The 22,408-nt window shown below is 49.6% G+C and overlaps 1 protein-coding gene across 4 annotated transcripts in view; it reads right to left on the bottom strand.

Annotated features, from left to right (window-relative positions):
- Positions 1-22,408, bottom strand: part of MGLL (monoglyceride lipase) — a 98,888-nt gene that overhangs the window by 5,106 nt on the left and 71,374 nt on the right. For all 4 annotated transcript variants that reach the window (XM_079783855.1, XM_079783856.1, XM_079783854.1 and 1 more), the window contains exons 6-7: positions 16,151-16,240; positions 285-500 (exon numbers count right to left, since the gene is read on the bottom strand). In XM_079783855.1, the coding sequence (XP_079639981.1) occupies positions 285-500; positions 16,151-16,240 (306 nt within the window). The remainder of the gene's footprint in view (positions 1-284; positions 501-16,150; positions 16,241-22,408) is intronic.

Raw genomic sequence — 22,408 nt, forward strand, 5'->3', positions numbered from 1 at the left:
GGAGACATGCTCTTGGAGACATTTCTTTGCCCAGTGCCCAGAGGCGGGTTTTGCCTTGACCCAGAGGTCTTCTGAGTATTCTCCCATGGCCAGTTGGCTAATGGCTTGTGTTCTTGCTTAGAATGAACAGCCACCTTGTATTTCTGGTATGTATTTTCCAGTGGGGCCAGGCTGGCCGCATCCCAAGATGAACCCCCCGGGGGTAGCCGTGGGGTTCTGGGCAGATGTGGCCAAAGGGACACCGCCTTCCCCACCTTGGGGAAGTGAGGGGGTCAGGTGCTCACCTTGAGTGTCTTGTCCTGGCTCTTGGCGGACTCCATGAGCAAGTAGGCCCCTTTGCTGTCGCACAGGCGGTCAGCAGAGCCCTGGAGCAGCAGGAAGGGCAAGGTCAGCTTGGGGAGGGCCCGCTCCACCCTGGAGACAGCATTGAGCAGCTGCATGCCGAAGCACACTTTCATCCCTGCCCGGCAGATGAGGGGGTCCGTGTTATAAAGGTCGACCTGCAGAAAAAAAGAGAGAGGTTTCTATCATTAGTTCAGGGGTGGGGGACTTCCCTATTGTCTGTTAGATCTTCCTTCTGCTTTGGCCTGAAGAGCTGATTCCATCAGTCAGCTCGGTCTGGGGCGCAGGCGCATGACCAGCCCTTCCATGACCCAGACCTGCACTGTTTTGATGCCTCTCTTCACAGGCTTTGTTCTATGCATCCCACATTCATACATGTGCCTCCACACAGTTTCAAGTGTTAAGGCATATATTTTTACATGGGCGACATTGTATTGCTGACAGATTTTGTTCAGGAACAGCTCTGAAGGTATTTGGTGTTAGTCGTGTGGATTTTGCTTTCTCTAAGCCCGTCTTCACTTACTTAGTGTCCACCTGGTAGAAATGGGTGAGGGCACACACAACACGCAGGGGCAATGGGGGCCCTGGCGGAAGGCGTGGGGCTGGTTTGAGGAGCCCCTGAGGCACTCTGGCAGGGCACCACCCCATGGGCTTCAGGAGGAACGGATTCCAGGGCAGGTCTTGGCTGTGGGGGGCTCCAGCCTCCACGTCCTCTGGGCTGCAGAAGGCCGCCTGCCACCCTGACAGGGATGCCTACTGCCTCTCTAGGGGGCATGCCCAGAGGCTCGGTCCTCCCTCCTCAATCATCAGATTTCCCAGGACCTAACTCTAACTCCGCCCCTGCTTGTGGCTCAGAATCTGGCCCAGCCTTTCACGAAGCTACCCTGACACCCTCTCCTTGTTTTCCCTGGCTTCACACTGCCTGCCTCTAAGGGAACAGTGAGTTGCCTGCTCACTGTGGCCCCAGGTGAGGCATTGCCCCCACAAAATCTGGGTGAGAAGTCTCTAGAACTCTCTCAGGCCATATGGGTAGGTGTGAGACCACAATATCCCCTATCTCATTTCCCTCATCCTTGCCAGTGGGTTCTTGGCTGGTTGGAGATGTGCCACATGGTATGGGTATTGGGTAAGGGAGCAGAGGGGCCATGGGAGGAAATGTGCCTCCAGCTGCCCTGTGAGCTGCCAGAGTGCCCACTGTGTTCCAATCTGATCTGCAAAGGCAGGGCCACACCTCTCTGCTGTTCCCACCCCTGCAGGCCTCGGCTGGCATTCAGATCCATGCCGAGGCGGAAGAGGCTATTCTGGGCCATCCCTGCCATCCCTGATTCCTCCCGTGCTGGGGACAGAGCAGGCAAAGCAGACCTTTGTGGAGAGCCACATGAGACGGATTAGCACTTCCTGCAGCGGAGCTGGCGGGAATCCTGCAGGGCTAAGGCCGTTTGTTTGGGGAACTGAGAGGACAGAGACTGGCAGGGGCAGTGCGTGGCCATAGCGGTTGCTGGTCCAGGGTCTGCAAGGAGCCCTGTTTGGAAGGAGAGCCCTGGGCTTGCAGTCTGTCGAGAACTGAGGCTAACAACGAGAGCAATGGCAACCGCAGCACCACCGAGCAGACATGTACCAAGCACGGTGTCAGGGCAGCATGTGCGAGATCTCATTTAGTGAAAAGAAGTAAGAACAGCTAACACTTCACTTCTGAGCTCTTCCTTTCCATGTGAGTGCCCTACATGTTTAACCCGATTAACCCTAATAAGCACTCTGTCTGAAGAATGGCTCTCATTATCCTTATTTTGGGAGGAGGAACCTGCCTATTATCCATTACTCAGTTCCTGTTCTCCCCTATAGAACCCCGAATGTTTCATTTGGAATACAAGGAAGGACCCAGAATAAAGACTACATTCCCCAGCCCTCTTTGCAGTTAGGTCTGGTCATGTGACCACGTTCTGGCCAATGGGAAGTGAGAAGTATGCGGCGTGATCCTCCTGTCAAGGCTTGTCCTATTTCCCTCCTCCCACCTACCAGAACACAAGCAGAGTAAGGAGGGAGCTGGGGCCCAGGGAGGACAGCCACACCCCAGAAACAAAAAGCAACAAGATGCACTGGAGCACATGGGGCAGGTGACACTGAGCAGTCAATAAGCTTCTCTCCTGTCTAACCCCCCATTGTTGTGGTCTGGGTCTCCGCGGGCGGGCAGCCCTGCTAAGAGCACTCCATTCAATGTCGCTGGGCCCAGGTTGCAGGGGATGTGTCCTTAGGAGCGCACAGGCCAGAGCCCGCTAGACCACCACCTTCCGGAAACGGCCTGCCCCCTTGCTCTGTTGATCCAAGACATCCTGGCCACATGAGGCCCCTTGGGGAGTCTGTTCTCGGGTCTAATTGCTCTGACGGCCCAAGTGGCTTCCTGCTCTTGGCTTCGTTTTCCATGTCTTGGTCACGTAAACCTTGTTTACACAATGGCTGTATATGGGCCTGGGGAAGGAGCTGCCAGATGTGTCGGGGAAAGGGCAGGCCCTTGGTGGGAGCCACAGCTGGGGCAGAAGGCAAGAGGGACAGAGGGAAAGTGGAGTTTGGAGCAAAAAGGAGGGCCAAACTTCATGGGGAAACTGAGGCTCAGAGGGCCCAAACCCTCCACTCAAGTAACCATTCTGGCCCAATCATAATGGCCTTCGTTTTAGTTATTTATTTTTATTTTAAATATGTTTTTATTGATTTCCGAGAGGAAGGGAGAGGGAGAGAGAGATAGAAACATCAATGATGAGAGAGAATCACTAATTGGATGCTTCCTACACACCCCCTACTGGGGATCGAGCAACCTGGGCACATTCGACGCTCAACCACTGAGCCATGCCAGCCGGGCCGGCCTTTGTGTTTTGTTTTGTTTTTAAAGTTTAAGATCTAAAGTCACCAGAAGTCCTACTTGTGAGGTGAGAACATGTCCTGTAGCCCCCAGGAAAGAGGCAGATAGGGCTATCTCTCCTGGACCAGACCCAACCCCAGAGCACTGGTCAACAGAAGAAGCACATTCAAAGCCAAAGATGAAAAAGTCAGTCCCCAAAGATGACTTCTTATAGGATTCCATCTCTATGACAGTCTTAAAATGACAAAATTGAGAAATGTAGAATAGAAATGTGGTTGCCAGGGGTGGGGTAGGGGAAGTGGGTGTGCTACACCAGGGTAACGTGCGGGATCTTTGTGGTTATAGGATGTTCTGTGGTCTGATGTGCTAGTGTCAACTTCCTGGTAGTGATGTTGTCTTATAGTTTTGTAAGATGTCAGCATCGAGGAGAACTGGGTAAGGGTCCATGGGATTCCTTTCCATTATTTCCCACAACTACATGTGAATCACTACTACATCAAAACAAAAAGAAAAAGCATGTAACAAAGACCCAGTCTTTGGCACGATCTCTCACACCCCCTCCCCCCATTTTTTTTTTATCATAAATTTTTTTTATGCCAGTTGAGAACGTGTCCATTGGGGACATGTCAGCTGGAGGCTCTGGGTCCAGGTCCAAGTGAGCACATCTTTGTTTCAGATGATTGACCTCTGGGGGTGCTGCCACTGGCTGAGAAGTCTTTTCTTCTTGGGGGGCGTGTCAACTGACAATACAAGGGAGACCAGAGGAGTGAGGGGCACCCAGCCCTGATAGTTTCCAGCCGTGATCTGGGCAAGGCTCTTCTCTCCTAGGCTCCGTTTGCTGAAGAGTGAAATAGGGGTGATAGTGGAAATGCCTCAGAGGACTCTAGGGAGATTCAATGAGCTGATGCAGACACAGTGCCAAGCCCAGGGTCTGGCCCCAGCGCGGGGCTAGTGATGTGTGGGGTGCATCTGGCTCTGACCCTGGGAACAAGGGAAGGAAGGTCTCTCTGCCTCAGAGACCTCGAGCCACATAACCTTAGGCGAAGCCTTACTCCTTCCAGGTCTTCGCTTTCCCACTGAGGGAACCTCGAAGGTTCCTCTTGGGACTTCAGTTTCACAGGTTGTGAATGTTTTCCTGGCCTCCTTCGCGTATTTTAGCGATCCCCAGCACCTTCACTGTTTTCTGGGGCTCTGAGAGCTCTCAGCAAGGCTGAACTTGCCAGCCAGGAACGTGCCAACTGGGGCTGCTGACTTTTGAACACAGTCTCTCTGTGGGGAAGAGACTTTGCCCTAAAGCACAGTAAATATAGTTACAATCTGCAGCTGGGAGTTGTCTTCAAGTGGGTTGAGCAACATCTAGGCACCACCCCTACAGCCAAATCCCTTGACCTATTTTAAAAAAATCTGTTCCGTGATGGAATACAAAATTACATTTTTAATTAAAATGATATTTAAAATAACGAACACACTTAGCCCTTAATTATGTACCAGGTGCTGTGTTGAGCATTTTACTTGGACTTGCTCGTTGACTCTTCACAGGAAACCAGTGTAGGGACTATTGTTATTTTCACCATTTCATACACGAGAAGAGAGGCTCACCGGGGCCAGATGACCCACTCAAGGTTACTCAGCAAGTAAGGGGCAGAGCCAGGATAAGAGCCTAGGCAGTTGGGCTTCCCCATCGTCATTCAGAGCCACTCGCCATGCTATGCTACCCATCTAGAGAAGAGAAAGTGAAGGTGAGTCCTGTGGACTCGCAGGCCAGCCAGGAGCCGGGGAGGTGGCATTCCTCAGAAAAGAAAGCGGTGGGTCCCTGGTGAGAACCATACATATCTAGGCCTGACGGTGAAATGACTTGGTGGGTACCACAGTTGCCACCCTTCACAGAAGGGGAGGGGGCGCCCTACTAGGCACAGACAGGCATGCACCCTCCTCACATGACACTGTTTACCACTTCACAGAGAAATACAGCCCAGCAGGTCTGATCTCCTACAGTTTCCCTTCAGGGACCTACGTGTGTCTACAACTGGGTTTTCCTGACCCTCCTTCCCTCTAACAGCCTCCCTTTTCCTATGGAAGCCTCGTCCTTCCACCTGTGCTTTGGAGCCCATCCCAGGACTCCCATCTCCTTCCTCCATGGTTTAGATCTTTCTTAATCCACCCATTTTTATCACAGAGAAATCAGAGAGCCTGCTCTGGCATCCTGGAGAGAGTGCACAACAATTCTACCCAAGTGAGCTCTAAAATCTAGAAACCCGGAGGAACCCTGCAATGAATGGACATGTCTTTGCAGAGGCAATCTCTTCATTTCCTACCTTTGTTTTGAATGGCAATTTGTTGTGGAAAGACTTGGATGATAGAAAATCCTCTCCTGTGTACTGTGGTTTCCATTGCCCATCACAAGTGGCTGTTCCAGCTCTTTGTTCTTAAATCAATCAACATCTATTCCTCTTTCAGTCCTTAGCTCAGACTTCACACCTTCAGGGATGCCTTTCTGATTCTCCAAGTTCTCCTGGCTAACAGCCCTTCTCAAGCCTTCCACTCACCCCTCACCCAGGGGTTTGTGCACCTGCCTGTCTCTCCACTGGACGGTTGGCCTCTGGGGCAGGCTCTGTCCTACTTTTGCTGTGTCCTTGTGTAGGAGCCCCTCAGTAAATACTGGCTGAATGAACGAGCCAAGCTTCCTCTATCCCAGCCCAACAAGAAACACCTCTGGGCCCTGGGAGCCTGGCACAGATCAGATGCATCTGGGAACCTCTAAACCAGGCTCCCTGGCCAACAGCTGGCAAAAGGGCTATTCACATTGGAATGATATCCATGGGCCTTAGGAGAAAAGGCCCCTCATTAGTTCATTCAACAAGAATAATGAGGCATGAAAGAGGAAACACCCCCAAAGGTAAGTTCTTCGGAGCTGCTTGGTATTGTTCCCTGTGGCTCACGGGGCTGTGTTCTCATGAATGTTAAGCCTGTGGAATATTCTAAATGCAAATAATAATTTAGCATAGAAATTGGCTTGAATACGAAACATGCTGAACACTGGAAACAGCCTTGCCTGCTGTGTGGCCAGTGCCTGCCCCTCTCCCCCTGTGTCCCCTCCTCTTGGGTCTGACCAATTCTCCCCCAGCTGGCCACGCCCTGAACACTGCGCCCAGATTCCCCCTGGACCTGGGAACCCTGCCGTGCTGCCCACCCACTGCAGGGTCAAGTCCATACTCTTCCGGCGGCTTGCAAGGCCACATGTGATGGGCTCCAGCCGCCGCTCTGCCTCCTTCCTCAACACTCCTGCCACCCCTGTGCCGGCGCCCTCGCATGGCTGTCCCCTCTGCCTTGGCTCCCCTTGGAGTTTCTCCTCTCTTATCACACTTAGCTCAGCTGCCCCTTCCTCCAGGAAGCCCTTGCCTTCCCCAGGGACACTGTGTGTGCCAGGCCCGGCTCCACTCCTTTCACATGCTCAGCTTCTGTACCTGAAGACTGGGGGCTGTCCCTGCTGTTTCCAGAATGCCTTTCCCATGCCCTGACTCCTGTCAGCCAGCAAATCCCCGTCTCCCTTCAAGGTACAGTTCAGGTGTTTCCTCCTATGACAGGTGCCCAACACCAGCAGTGAAACTGGCTCCTGTCTCCCCAGGACTCCCGTGGCTCTGCAGACACCTCTTTAGAAACGGCTGTTAACAACAGCCCCCATCTGCCTAGGGCTGATGCTGTGCCAGGCTGCACCCTAGGTCCCCAAGGGAACTGAGCATCAGTGATATTTTCCGGGTGTGGTTTCCAAGGTCACACGGTGGCACAAAGAGACAGAGCTGGAGAGCTGGGTCCAGACGGGCCTTTTTGCTCTTCCCGCAAAGCCCTCTGCCTCTTAGTCCTCTGTGAGGTGTTGATGTGCCTTTCTCCCCTCTGACTGTGATCTCAGAAGACAGGGTGACTTATCCGGTGTCTCTGTCTCCATCTTGGGGCCTGGCCCAAGTTTGTTGACTTGGCACGCTGCCTGCAGGTTGGCAAAGGGGAGATAGGGCCCTGCCTGACTTGACAGAAAGTCTCCTTGGTTCGTTGGAGCAAAGCAAGTTCCATTTACCAAGAGGCCGAGTTCCCCCTATGACTGCCAGAGCATGCGCCCAACTTGGGTGGCAAAAATTCCTGAGCCAGACAAGGATCATTGGAAATAAGGATGATGCAGTTCCATTTTGGATATAAAGAAGATTCATCAGGATTACCTTATATACTACATGAATTGTCACTTAACTGAGGGTATGTGAATCACTGAACATTTTCCCTAAGATTACTTTTTGCTATTAAAGCTTGAACTCCTGGACATCCTGGTAGGTCACAGCCCTGGACACGTGGGCACAGGCAGCTTGCACACACCCGCCACAGGGCTCTGGGCCTCCTTCTGAGGGGCTGAGGGTCTTCACAACAAGAAGAGAGGCCGAAAGTCAACCTCACTTGCTTCTTTGGGATGGAGGCTCCTGAAGTGAAACCCTGGGCCCAGACATAGCTCCTGAGTGGTCACTGAGGGAAGAAGAAAGCAGCCATCATGTTCTCTCCCCAACCTCACCAGCTATGGCTACCTTTCCACAGGCCCAGGGATTGACTAGATAATACGAGAAACAAGAAAGAATGACTGGGATCTTGCAGGACCACTTTCATAACTGCTGGTCACAAACAGCAAGATCATATGGTCTCAAGTCTTCAAGGTTGATGACAACTAAGGAAATCAGAACGTGGACTAAATAGAGAATAATGATGGGGAATTAAAATTAATTTTTATTGATTTCAGAGAGAGAGGAAAAGAGAAGGAGAGAAACATCGATGTGAGAGCATATCATTGATCAGCTGCCTCCTGCATGCCCCCTACCGGGGATCGAGCCCACAATCTGGGCATGTGCCCTGTCAGGGAATCGAACCTAGTTCATAGGTTGGTGTTCAACCACTGAGCAACACCGGCTGGGCTTAAAAAATATTTTTACAAAAAGAATTCCCACAACTCAACAACAACAAAAAAATCAAACAACCTGATTAAAAAGTGGACCAAGTACTTGATAGACATTTCTCCAAAGAAGATTTATAAATGGCCAACAAGCATGTGAAAACATGCTCAATAGTAATCACTAGGAAAATACAAATCAAAACGATCAGGCAATCCCACTTCTGCATATAAACCTAAAGGAATTGAAAGCAGGGTGTCATACAGATATTTGCACACCCAAGTTCATGGAAGCATTGTTCATAATTGCCAACAGGATTAATGGATCAACAAAACATGGTATAGTCATGCAATGGAATATTATTTAGTCTTAAAAAGGAAGGAAATTCTGAAATTCTGACACATGCTACAACATGAATACATCTAGAGGACATTATGCTTAAAAGATAAAAAAGAACAAATACTGTATGATTCCATTTATATGAGGCATCTAGAATAGTTGAATTCATAGAAACAGAAAACAAAATGGTAGTTGCCAGGAGCTGGGGGAGGGAAGGGTGGGAGTCCATGTTTAATGGGCATAGAGTTGCAGTTTGGAAAGATAAAAAGTTCTGGAGATGGACGGTGGTGAGGGTTGCATAATAATGTGAACATACTTAAGGCCACTGAACTGTACACCTAAAAATGGGTATGATAGCAAGTTTTGTGTTCTGTATATCTTACTACAATAAATTTTAAAAGATTTAAAATCTATATCTGTATTTATATTTTCATTTTTAATCATAGATAAAGGAAGTATGGCAGAATATTTCCAATGGGTGCATCCTGGGGAGGAGCATATGGGTGTGCATTGTACTACCATATAAACTTTTCTATAGACTTGAATATCTCCATAATTAAATTGGAGGAAAAGGCTGGCTTTGACCTCTCCTTTCCCCACAATCTGTTTTCTCATTCTTTATTATGATTCCTTTTGCCAGGAGGAGCTATGCATCCCTTGGGCAGGCTTGTAGCAGGCAGACCCTGTGGTCAGAGGCCCATTTGGGGCTTGGGTCTGGCTCAGCCACTTATTCAAGCCTTGGCCAGTCAGTTGCATTGGATCCTCATGTAAATGGGGGTTTAATCCAATGGCACCTTTGAGAGAGCTTTGCCTGGGCTGTGTTCCCATGTGAACTCTGACAGTCTCTCTAGAGAGTCACTGGCTTTTCTGCTGCTATTAAAGTCACTGACTTCAGGAATCTGTCACGTGCTCCAAGCTGCTTCTTCCAGAGTCAGCAGGAGGAGAGCTGGGAGCAGGAAACATCTGGAGTAAGGGGACAAAAAGATCAACAGATCCCACTTCTCAGGGCACAGGACCAAGGCAGAGCCATTTGTCAGTTGTCCCCATACTGAGCTATGCACTCGAAGAAACATCCTAATGGCTCGTTATTTTTTATGTAAGGCATTAGTAAAGGATAGCTGCCTCAAATGGACAAGTCTCCAGTGGGAAATATGAAATATTGAGACCGACATCCGACAGTAAATATGCTTAGGTACTAGATCATATAATCTAGATAGATGGGTACAGGCGTTAACTAATGTTTCAATGGCTTTGGCTGTCACATAACTTACAGTCTAAGATTAAGGAAGTGTTAGCCATGCTCTGAAGGGCTGCCTGCAAAGCAAGTTCCGGGAAAGGTGCTTAAAAGTAGACTTTGCTTGAGATAATAGAAAAATATAGTTAGTTAAGCACAAAACAATGATAGCTTCAACAATGGCAACAGCCACACGCTGTCTAGTTTCTGCTCTACAGATAACGTGACTGACGCGCGATTATGCGGTCTTCTGCAGAATCTTGGTTCTTCAACCCAGCACCCCTTGTTCTCACAATGTAATTTTGTGTTGCTGATGTACAGCTTCTTTGTCAAGTAGGAGGAAATAATTCCAGGGCCACAAGGAGAATTTATGAGTTTGTTTTTGCAGAAGGAAAGAATGTCTCCAAGGTAGCTGCAACCAGCTGCTGCCGCCCAGAAGTCTGGCTGCACAAAATGTTATCTGTGACTAAAGAAGCACAGACTTCTCTCTCCGTTCCCGGGAACTCCCCCTTCCCTGCTCCCTAGCTGCATAAAAACTCCCTATTTTTTTGCTTTTTGAGGGCGAGAAAGATTGAAAGATCTTGCTCTCCTGTCCTCTGGCTTTGGCCAAGTTGAACAAACCTTTCTCAATCTCCAAGGGCCGGTGTCTCAATGTTTTCGTTTACAAGGACACCAGGTACACAAACCCAGAGATTGGGAGGTAATTTGGTAACCGTATGATTGATGGAGAGCAGTAAGATAAAATTGGCTAACCAAGCTGGGAATATTGGCAAGTTAATCACCAGTTCTTGGAGGGGACTGCTGTGGGAGGCCATGTCCGGGGTGGAGGGGAAGCTGGGGCCTATCTTTAGCTGTGGTTATAATTAGTTAAAAGCTGCAGTGTGACCCAGCTTTCCAAGACTTGGCAGGAGCCTTCAAGAGCCATGGGCAGAGGCGGGCTACTGCCATGTGGGTGGGAGACCTGCAGGATGCAGGGGAGTCGGGGGCCGAATCCTTGACCCTGGCACATCTCAAACACTGGGTGGTGTCTGGAATGGCACCCACTTATAGAAATGAGATGAAGTGGAGCTGGCCACTCCTCACAGCTCTCACCATATGGCCTGCCAACGTGATATAAACAAGCTAGGCTACTCCTGGTGGGCATCCCAGAGTATTTATAGAGAACAGAGACTTGGCTCCAGAAGACAAAGTACCTCAATATGGAAACAGTGCATCGTCCCTGTGGAACGGGTACTCAGAATCACAGCATCTCTTCCTCCCGGCTTCCACCCAGTTCCCTGGCCAAAGGATGAAGCTCGGGAAGAAAGCAATGCATTCTGTTCATAACTGCACGGTCAGCAATGGTGTGGCATGAGGGCAGGTGGAGACTCTGAGCAACTCCCCTTTTTACCGCCCCCTGTCCCCCATTCTCCCCCACATACACTGTCACCCACATCCTTGGCCTGACAACTATTAGGAGCATTCAAGGCTTTTCAGAGTGGGAGGGATTCATCACATTCCGAGGACGGAATGATTAATATGTCAGTGCTCCAGTGTTCTGATCAGGGACTCTAAATGTGTAGACAAACAAAAACAAAAAAATGTCTGAGTAGCAACTTCTTTGTTCCCAGGATTTTAGTGCCAAGAGTACTTGGCTCAGAGCAGAGAGATTTGGGCTCAAATCCTTACTTAGTAGCTGTGTGACCTCGGGGAAGTGACTAGCCCTGTCTGGGACCAAGCTTTCACAAATGCAAATGCTGGTAATGAGACTGCCTTCTTGGAGCTGCGGGAGACCAAAGGATTAGTCTGACACAGAAGAAGGGTGCAGCCATGGAGCACTGGGTTGTGAGGACAATCCAAGGCACTTGCTGCATTGCTCCCGGAGGCCATGCCGGCCAGGAAAATGTGCATCTGTGGGCTGGCAGCCGTGAAGTGATGCTGGTGAAGGGCATCATGCTAATAGTCCTGGGTGGGTTGGGAGAACACTTGCCACAGCAAACCCCAAACAAATATCCTGCTTTTGACATTCGAATGGCAGAACCAGCCTGTTTCCCCAGAGACAGCCTTCCAAAGAGTCTGCCATCCGCCTCCCCCTCGCCTGCACCCTTCCTCCGAGGGCCTGCTTTAGTAAGCTCGTTAGGCAAACGTTTCTTCTCTTTGGAGCTTTTATCGCTGCAGGGCTCCATGGGAAATATCTTAGCTAAAGCTGTGCCTTAAGACACCCGATGTTAGATCCCAGGCGGTGCCTTTTCTGAGCACATTCCCCTCTGGGCGTTGCTATTTTTAAAGCTCAGCACAAGGTTGAAAGGGAGACTCAGAGTTGGACATGTGAGAGGCGAATTCTCTCTGCCGAGAATGGAAATGCTTGCTCCTATTCATTCCAACAGGAGTTCAGCTTTCAGCTTTTTGCTGACCAGCCACCAACCACCTCCTTCCTCTAAGTCTTCCTAGCAGGACATTTATTAGTGTTTCTTTTCTTTCTTTTTTTTTTTTTTAATATTTTTTATTGATTTCAGAGAGGAAGGGAGAGGGAGAGAGAGATAGAAACATCAATGATGAGAGAGAATCATTGACCGGCTGCCTCCTGCATGCCCCCACGCCCCCTACTGGGGATTGAGCCCGAAACCCAGGCATGTGCCCCTTGACTGGAATCAAACTGGGACCCTTCAGTCCGCAGGCCAACACTCTATCCATTGAGCCACACCGGGTAGGGCTATTAAGTGTTTCTAAAGAATCACTCCATTTACCTGACCAGTCAGAAACCTGATACATAAGGGCATGCAACCCGGGATCCCAGGGGAGACTGTGTGCCGTATATTCACACCCCACTCTTCTGTGTGTTTAAGGCCTTCAGTGGAACTTTCCACTATTTCAAAAATGAGATAAAAACCCTGAGAGTTGCTACTTTAAACAAAGAAGGTTTGGAATAATTTCATTATCTCCCCCCCCTCCCTTCCTTTATGCTCAAGTTCTTTCAGGTGGTGAGATAAATGACTACATTTGCACCTGGATGTTTCCTCTCAAAGCTCTCAAAGGGAGGTCCCTCTATCTTTAACCCACTGTTGTCCTAGCACAGCTGCTGCAAAAATAATTGGTTTTACTAGAGATTGCACGTTCAAGCCGGGACTATTATGGGGGATGCCGGCAGGTGGGGGGCCCCCATCACAAAGCGAATCTGCACATAGAGCAATGGCCCCCAGCCACAGGCTGTGTGGACCAGTAATTATAAAGCAGGAAAAAGAGCCCTGGCCGGTGTGGCTCAGTTAGTTGGAGCGTCTGTTGTCCTGTACACCAAAAGGTGGCGAGTTTGATTCTCTGGTTAGGGCACATACCCAGGTTTTGGGTTCCATCCCCAGTCGAGGCACATGCAGGAGGCAACCTCTCTCTCTCTCTCTCTCTCTCTCTCTCTCTCTCTCTCTCTCTCTCTCTTCCTCTCTCTAAAATCAATAAATTAAAAAAAAAAACAGAAAAAAGAGCTTAATTATTGTAAATACTAGTTGGAAAGAGGCACCCAAACATGGACTTTTGAATCAAATGGATTCAAATACCAGCTCTGCCCCTGACTGTGTAATCAGAGACAAGTTGTTTAAACTCTGAGCCTCAGTTTCCACTCCTGTGAAATGAGATTAATATTGGTTGAATTCATGTTGGGATTAAATCAAACAGCATATGCTTGCCTTTGGTTTTTCTGGGTCCTAAAGTTGTGCCTTTTCAACATACAGAACTGCCTTTTGGAGTTACATGTTCTTTCCCTTTACTCACACATTCTTTGACCCTGGTCCATTTTGGCTCCAAGACGTGGGTTTGGGAGGCACTGTGTTTTTTAAAACTTAGATTAAATTAAAATTGAATGCGGATGACTTAGGTGGATCTGACAGCCTCTGGCTCCCCACAGGCCCCACCACTCCCTAGAGCCTCACACCAGCCTAATTCATAAGGACCTCCTGGCCCTGGAAGCCTGGGAGTTTTAACCTGATCAAGAATGTCTCCTTTAGCCTGAGCGGCGTGGCTCGGTGGCTGGGCGTCGACCTATGAACCAGGAGGGTCAATTCCTGATCAGGGCACATGCCCGGGTTGTAGGCTCAATCCCCATTGTGGAACATGCAGGAGGCAGACAATCAATGATTCTCTGTTGTCATTGATGTTTCTATCTCTCTCTCCCTCTCCTTTCCTCTCTGAAATCAATAAAGAAAAAAATATTTTTTAAAGTTAAAAAAAAAAGAATGTCTCCTTTATACACACTGGGGATGATTCGAACTGATGTGCCCACTCTCTAAGTGACTCTCAGAGGCCCAGGAGGTCCAATTTTATAATAAAGTTGAACTCCAACTACTCAAGTCCCAAGGAAACCTGGGGAAGCTAGAATACCCATTCTGTTTTATAGGGTCCTTAGGAAGCCACCGCTTTCATGATTTCAAATCCCTAAGGCAAGATGGGAAGCTGAGGCAGAGGAGTGGCAAAATGAACTGCTTAATCCTGAAGATAATTCCAGTGTCTTCCAGAGGCCCAGGGTTGCTGCCTTGTCCACTGGCTGTAAGTCTGCAGGGGGCTGCTGTCCCAGAGACAGAGCAGGGCTGGGGGCCACACCCACCTAAGCTCTCAGGCTAGTCCCACCAGTGGATGACCCAGGCAAGTCCTCCATTCTTGCAGAGCCTCCGTCTGCCCATCTGGGGCTGCCTTGGCGGGTAAGCACATGCGCCCACCTGTGTGTGGAGCACTGAGGCCCAATCAAAAGCAGGACAGGTGCTGGCCTTGCGTTAAACTTTGGGGGGTGGGTTGGTTCACTGAGCGGTGTCTTAATAGATGAACCCCAATTTCTGGGGTTTTGAACTCTGCTCAGACCCAGTGTCTCAGGCACACTGTTGATCTTTTGTTTGTTTTGTTAAACCTCACCCAAGGATATTTTTTCTATTGCTTTTTAGAGAGAGTAGAAGGAGGGAGGGAGAAGGGGGAAGGAAGGGAGAGGAGAGGGAAGAAGGAGAGGAGTAGGGGGAAGGAGGGGTGAGGAGGGATGGAGAGAGGGGGAGAGAGAGAGAGAGAGAGAGAGAGAGAGAGAGAGAGAGAGAGAGAAGAGAGAGATGAGAGAGACACATGGATTGGTTGCCTCCTCCATGGGCCCGGCCGGGCCTGGGAATGAACCTATAACCCAGGTATGTGCCCCTGATCAGAATCAAACCTGTGACCCTTCATTGTGCAGGCCGATGCTCTACCACTGGCCAGAGCCCACATTGTTGATCTTGATCTTTTGTCCATGCTGACCTTCCTGCCTGGTCCCAGAGGCAATGACATTGACTGATGGCACAGCCTCCCAGCTTATCTCTCCAAAGCCACTTTGCCACTTCTTTCTAAGCTTCTCTCAGTTGGCTTTTCTTTTCTTTTCTTTTCTTTTCTTTTCTTTTCTTTTCTTTTCTTTTCTTTTCTTTTCTTTTTCTTTCTTTGTCCCTCCCCTCCCCTTCCTTTCCTTTCCTTTTTCTGGTTTTGCTTGTATAGAAGGCCACACTGCTCAGAGGGCTACAACATACTCCTGGCAGGGCAGTGGCTCCTGGAAGATGGGGTTTGTGGGTAACCTCATAATCTGACTTCATTTTAGTCCTTGACACTCACCTGCTGCCCTACATGTGGTTGAAACAAACTACTGGCTGTTCTGCAAATGGGCTGTCCTCTCTCCACACCAGGGCTCTTTATTTGTGCCGTTTCCTCCACCCGAACCTTTCCCTCTGATTCCCTGTTAGCCCTGCACCACTCCCACAACCCACAGGACACGCGGCCTGGCCTGAATCCATTCTTCTGTCCTCTGAAACTCTATCCCAATTTTGCCCCCCTCCCATTCACTCGGTCCTTGAAGTTGGGTGGGGTTGACACTGACCCCTTTCCTGGACAAATAACTCAGGCTTGGACAATCAGCCAGTAAGAATCAGCCCTGGGACTGTTCTTGGAAAGAACTGCTACCTTTCCACTGGGGTGGCTCATGTAAAGCTGCCAGCAGCCATCTCTGCCTCCACTTGGGCAAAGCTTGGTCGGGAATGAAGCCAAACCAGGGGATATGAGACCTGGGAGAGTGGATGGTGAACAAGACTTTTGAGCCCCCAGATTCACCCATTCCCGAGGCCTTTAGTACATTCGCCAAATACGTTTCACTTTTGCTTAATTTCACTTTTAAATTTGCTTAAAGCATTTTGAGTTAAGTTTCTGTCACTTACAACCCAAAGAGACCTGGCTGATATGCACACAACTTCACCTGGTTAGCTTCTTTGCACATTTAGGGCACAGCTCAGGCATCACGACCACTTATCCCTTCCCTCCCAATCCTGAAGCCAGACAGCATCTCCCGCACCTTCATGTCCCCATCACCTCCTTCAGGGCCTCGGCCAAAGGGCAGCACCATGCCACCGACAGAGCTAACACTCAGATTCCCCCCTGGGGCTGCTGCCTTCACATCCTCGCCAGCCCCAGCGACCCTCTGGTTTTCAGAAAGATTCTCACCTCCGTCTTATTCCGAGAGAGCACGCTGGAGTCGATCGGGCCCAGGGACATGTTTGGTAGGACAACGTTGAGAACCTTCGCAGCAAGGACCTAACCAGGGAGGAAAACAAGGGTGTGAGTGCAGTGGGATCCATGCCCAGCTCTGCCCACAGGACAGTTTACAGCAAATTAAGGAAAGTGACACCCAAACTGGACACCAGCCAGGGTTGCTTCCCAAGGCTGAGTGCACTGGGATTCTCCCTGCTCTGACTCAGACAGCCTGGAGTGCGGCTGATTCAGATCCCCGTGGGAGTGGGCGAGAGTGGTCACTGGGGCTGTCGGAGGGAATGCCACGTCTATTTTTGCTGCTCCGGATTGTGGCAGCCCTCCCCACAATCACTCATCAGCGGTGATTCTGAGTTATTTGCAGGAGCTGCCCGGCTGAGCTCTTCTGCACAAGATCCTAAGAAGATTCTAAAAAAACTTCTCAGAAGATTCTAAAAACACACACAGCAGGAGCAGAATCACCTAAGTCACCCCAGAGGGTAGCCAGAGTGCTTAGAAGGCTCCAAAGGAGCCTGCTCTGAACAGAAAGAATCTGCCGACTGTCACGGTCTCTCTTGGAGGGAAACAGAAATGGTCACCAAGCCTGACCAGACGTGTGGCCGAGGGAGCGAGACCTGACTTGACTCCTGGCTGTGCTGACCATCACTGAGCCTCTGTTTCCTTAGCTGCCAAGGAGAACCACTGGGTGCAAAAGCATCAGGCACACAGTAGGTGCTTAATACATGCTCCTTGAACTTGACCCTGATTCAGGTACAGGCCTTCCTGTCCCACCCCGTTTCTCCTGCTGGGTCTTGTGTTTACCCAGGAAAAGCATGAACCTGGATCTCGCGCTTCTGCCTGCGGAGGGGACTGTTCTCATTTCTGCACTGTGCACAGACACTCAGGAATGAAAGATGCTATTTCAAAAGTGAGCTGTGAAATGCTGAAATTAGAATCACATGGAAGGTGGCAAACGGTGACTTCTCAGCGCATGTTGAGAGCGAATGTCCTGGAGCTAAGCGATGTCTCCTCAGTACCCTTGGTAGGGAGCGGGGGGCACTGGCATCTACCGAGTGGCAATCTTTTGGTGCATTGGGCACAGTCATAGATGCCCAGTCTTTTCATCTCAACACAGATGCTGTGAGGTGAGGGTTTATCCTGATTTCACAGACATGAAAACAGAGGCTCAGTACCACCAGGAGCTCAGCTGGAAAGGGGGCAAGGGTCTGAGCGAGGCCGCTCTTGCCTTTTATGCCACCAGCCTTCATTATGTTCTCTCTCTCTCCCGCTATGAATGCAACCAGAAACCAACCTTTCCTATGGATTATCTAGAACAGCAGGCACGGACACTCTCCACAGTGACAAAGCTGCTGCTGCCCAATCTCCCTTCACACTTAGTAAGCTATAACACGTCCCATTCCTCAGGCTGCACAAGCATGATACAGCCTCGCACTGCTAGGGACCAGGCAGGGCTTTGCTCCTAAGAGAACACACATGCACACCTCTGTTCTGAAATTCACATGACAACTCTCCATTTTTCAGGGCGAGGATGGCAGTCTCCTGCCTCTAAGACTATTGTAGGTCATTGCACCCCAAGCCTGGTGTAAACCCCATGCCTGTCGACTTGCTGCCATCAATGTGCCAGGTGCTACGGCCAGGCTCTGCGCTGAGCTGTGACAGTCTAGCATAGAAACATAAGGAGATCCAACTTGGAACACTAGGTTAGCACTCAAGTCAGTTCATACCATCTGAAGCTCGTGGAGTGGACATGGTCTACTGGGCAGGCTCAAGAGCCAAGCTGGGGTTGTGAACAAGTATGGAACCGGAAGGACTCAGGATTCTGGGAGGTTTACAAAAGGAAAGGACCCGATTGTTTCTAAGCACAGATCAAATGTCTGTGACCTCCAGGAACTAGGGGCTCCTCTGGGAATCTAAATTCAGAAGTTGGTATCTGTGCTTTCAAAAGTTAAATGTTTTTAATAAAGAGAAAACACAACAGATAAGAAGTGCACTGCTGAGAAACCCATAAAAAACACACATGGTGTCAAAACAAGCCAGAGGAAAAGCATTTGGGCAAAAATAAATAAATAAAAATGAAAAAGGACCCCAAGTCAAATTTATAGAAAATATTCCTTTACTAACTTTTGGTCAAGAATATGTTTGTATATTTTCAGAAAATAACTCCAAGACCATGTGGATTCCTGCAGTAGAGAGGAATTGACAGGACTGCTCCAGCCATGAAGACAGAAGAGAAACAGTCCAGAGATGGAAGACACTGACAATGCCTTGCCATACTAGCAGACAGCAGTTGTGCGCCGCTGAAGGATGCCCAGGACTAAACCAGAGGCAGTCGGACCTGCATCACTACCATTTGTCCACCACCCAGAACTGAAATATCATTGCTGACATGTACACATAAGAAAATGTTCGACATTGAAATTGGGACTCAAAAGAACTGTTGGCCCAGAAAGAAACTCACTACAGACTGATTCATTTGCCTCCCAGCAAATAACCGTTATGGCTTGTCTCATTTTCGGTTCTTATAAGTGTATTTCTTGTATCACATGATCTCACGCATCTAAGGGAAATAATGAACAACATAGCTGAAGAACAAAAACAGACCCGGCGACAGGGAAGTATCGACCAGACTGTCAAACCTCAGAGGGAAGGCAGGGGAGGGTGGGGGAAAGGGGGAGAGATCAACCAAAGGACTTGTATGCATACATATAAGCCTAACCAGTGGTCATGGACAACAGGGGGGTGGGGGCAAATGCGGGGAGGGGTTCGGGATGGGAATAGGGGGATGAGGACAATTATGTGACACCATAACCAATAAAGAAATTTAAAAAAAAAAAGTGCACTGTGGGTGCACAGAGGCAGTGGCGCCCGCGGTGCAGCCTTCACCGGGCCCTGATGGTGTAAGGAGGGTGGACATTTAGGGATTATCTCCTCCACCAAGAGCAACACTATTAGGAAAAAAACTTCATGTATCCCAAAGTTTGTAGACCTGACTTCTACACATTCTGCTGTTCTCAGTGACTCCTGCCCACAGCTTCCTGAGAGGACACAAGGGCTGACGGCTGACTCCACATGTGACCCTGCCCCGCCCAGGAATTGAGGGGTGGCTGTGTTTGATAGGACCTTGTGCAAACGTCAGTCTCCAGACCCTGCTGCCCCGCTCGGCCTGCCTGCCTGCTTGTTGTGGCATGGCCTTCTCAAGGTCACGGCTGTTTTTCTGCAAGTCAGCCTCCTACCCATTTCCAGATCGGCTTGGCCGGAAAAAGACCCAGGGACATAGCACCTCGGTACTCAGCCTGCAACAGGACTGTGGAGAGACACCACACAGTGCTTCATCCCACTCCTCTGACGCCCACCAGCAGGCTTCTCATTTGCCAACAATTTATGTTTTGTTGCTCATCACCTGCTTCTGCGTGGACCCGGGCAGACAAGGGCTGGCCATGTGTGAAGAGGCAGATTGACCTTCACCTTTGAATCTGTGTTCCTGAACTTCTTAAACCAACACACGTGTATCCCAGAGTGCCAAGGCCTCTGTTTCCAGGGGAAGACGCTGACAGTTTAGGCTCGAAAGAATCAGAAAAGGCCATGCTATGGCTGGAACCATCCCTGCTCTGGTTTCTCAGGGGTGGCGAGGGGACTTGAAAGCTAGGAAGGACTGCCTCCAGGAGACAATTACAGGGAACCACCTATTCTGCCCTTTCCTTGAGCCAATCGTCTTTTCTTTCTCTTAACAGGGGACTTTTTGCAGCTAAACAATGCTTTTACAAAGAGCTTCATATGAAAAAAGGAGGAGCATTTCTGGAGAAGTATTTGCTTTGCACAAAATGACCAGTGCAAGGGTTTGGTCCCTAGAGGCAACTCAACAATTAATGGCAGATGAGTTGGCCACCTTATCTCCCCCTTCCAAGTACAAGAAGCCGAGTCCTGGTGAGGACTCCTGTAGCTGCCAATGACCTACTGCCCAAAGCACAAACAGGAGGAGACATGGCAAGGACATCGTGCTTAGGGCTGGAGGTGGTAGGTGGCTGGGCAGTGGATGTGTGCAGCTGTATGCCTCCCACACAAGGACTCTCAGGGGGCCTCACAAATGTCTCTTCCCAGGTCCCACCGAGAGATTCTGAGTGGGTTGGGGCCCTGGAATCGGTGTTTTTTAAGCTCCCTAGGTGATTCCAAAGTGCAGCCAGAGTGTTCCTGACCCCACTGGTCGGAGGGGAGGGGCCCTATTGAAGGTACCACCATGAGAGATGTTTGGATGGCCCTGATTCTCAGCTCTTTTTCTAAATCTTCTAGTAAGCTCCAAACCACATTTCTAACAGGACTTAATTGGTTAGAGGCAAATCTTTTGATGACAATAATGTCACAGCTTAAAAAAAAAATTAGGTGCTTAGACTCTTCCCCACAAAAGATCCAAGAAGGATGCAGGAGCAAGGATGCTTTGAATAGTTGCCTAAGAGAATCCCTCTTCCTGCTGCCCTTTTCAGCTTTGTTTATACCATTCAGACCAAAATCTTCAGATAATCCCACGGGAGTGTGGAGAGAGCCTCAGATCCAGCTCAACAGAGGGATGACACTGAATGGGCCCCCCTTGAAGAGAGAGACCCCCGCCACCATCATGTCCCCAATAGGCTAAGTCAGGGTTGTTCAACCACAGAGGTCTCAGTGACACCAACTCAACAGGGACCCCAGGTCTCATTGCTTCAGGGCAATTTGGAAGCTGAGACCCACAACAAATGGACACACAGTCACTGGATACCAGCCCAGAAGAGGGAGGTGTTGAAGAAGAGGAATCAGAGTCAGACTGGGAGCCAGGCAGATCTGCACCAGACCTCTGGTTCTGCATCCCCAAGAAAGTGTATGACCCTCAGTTTCTTCATCTCTAAAATGGGGATAATAAAACAAACCTGAAGGGTTGCTGGGAGTTACCTGAGACCCGATTCCCACAGAGCTAGTCCCTAACTGACCTTTGGGCTTCTGGCCCCAAGAGAAGCTCAAGAAATTGGCAGTGGCTGATGAAGGAATGAGCACATGCTGGCATTATTCAGAGTGGAGACTTTAGGAAAAGCATGTGACCTGCAGCTTTGCAACAAATGTCACATCAGAGTTAAAACCCCAAATCATTTCACTCACAAGAGGACAACTCCCCAGAAACGAGGTTCACCTCCTGAGGAGTAAGAGACTGGAATGTGTTTTATGTCCTTGACATGCCTTTGTGGCATTCTGGGATTAACTGCAGGCTCACCACTTTATCACTTCAGATACCAGTGACTTGCACAAATACCTTTATTGCTATGAAGGTTTTAATGGCCCCCTAAGATCATTTTAAAGCTTCTGCTCATGAGAGACTTGACATGAGGGAGGTAATTACAATCGTTACCTTTTAAAGTGGCTCCAGCAGGTTGCCCTATGCTGGAGGCTTGAACTCCACACCCTCTGTGGAGGTGGCATCGTGCAAGGGTCAGAGGATAGCCCAGCTATCTCAGGAGGGAAAATGCAACCTCAAGCAGACGGAGGATAGAAAGCCCTGCGTGCGATTTTTGGTAAACCCCGGGGAAGGACTAAACACTTGCTGACTGCTGGGGCTCCCCAAAGATGTGTTGGAGCCATATAACTCCTTCCCCAAGTCCTAAGTGTCTAGAAGATTGAACCCCCAGCTAGTAGAGAGCAGGTGCCTGTATGACAGAGGTAACAATGCCTCATGAGGCATTGCTGCTGCCAAATTCATGAGCACAGCTAAGTCCCTAATTCCTGGATCTAACTGTACTTGAAGTCTGAAAGAGCAAGTCCACCACACCCCGCCCTACCCACTCCATCCCCCCCTGCTCCAATGGCCTCTGGATGACGGCGATTAAAAACAGATGAGTGGCATTCACGTGGGAAGTGGGCTAAAGTTAAGGAGATGTGATTTGGGCGGGATGTGGGATGAAAGGAAGCATCCTGGCACAATCACTAGCTGAGCTGGTGCTCAAGTTGACCTTATGCAAGACAATGGGCTTCATTTCCTTGTCTAAGTTGAGAATAATTGTCCCTCCTTATAGGACGGTAATGGAGAGGACGTCAACCAAGGCGTGCTAGGTTTATACTGGCCACTCACTTCTCCCTACTTGGCCAGGTGCCCTGGTTGGTGGGGAGTGGAAGCATCTGGAAGCAGTGGGCTGGCTCCTGCATCTGACCCTGGACCCCACGAGACAACCTCCAGGCAGTAGTCAGGAAGGTCAT

This window comes from Cnephaeus nilssonii (assembly GCF_951640355.1).
Source record: "Cnephaeus nilssonii genome assembly, chromosome: 11".
Taxonomy (NCBI): Eukaryota; Metazoa; Chordata; class Mammalia; order Chiroptera; family Vespertilionidae; genus Cnephaeus; species Cnephaeus nilssonii.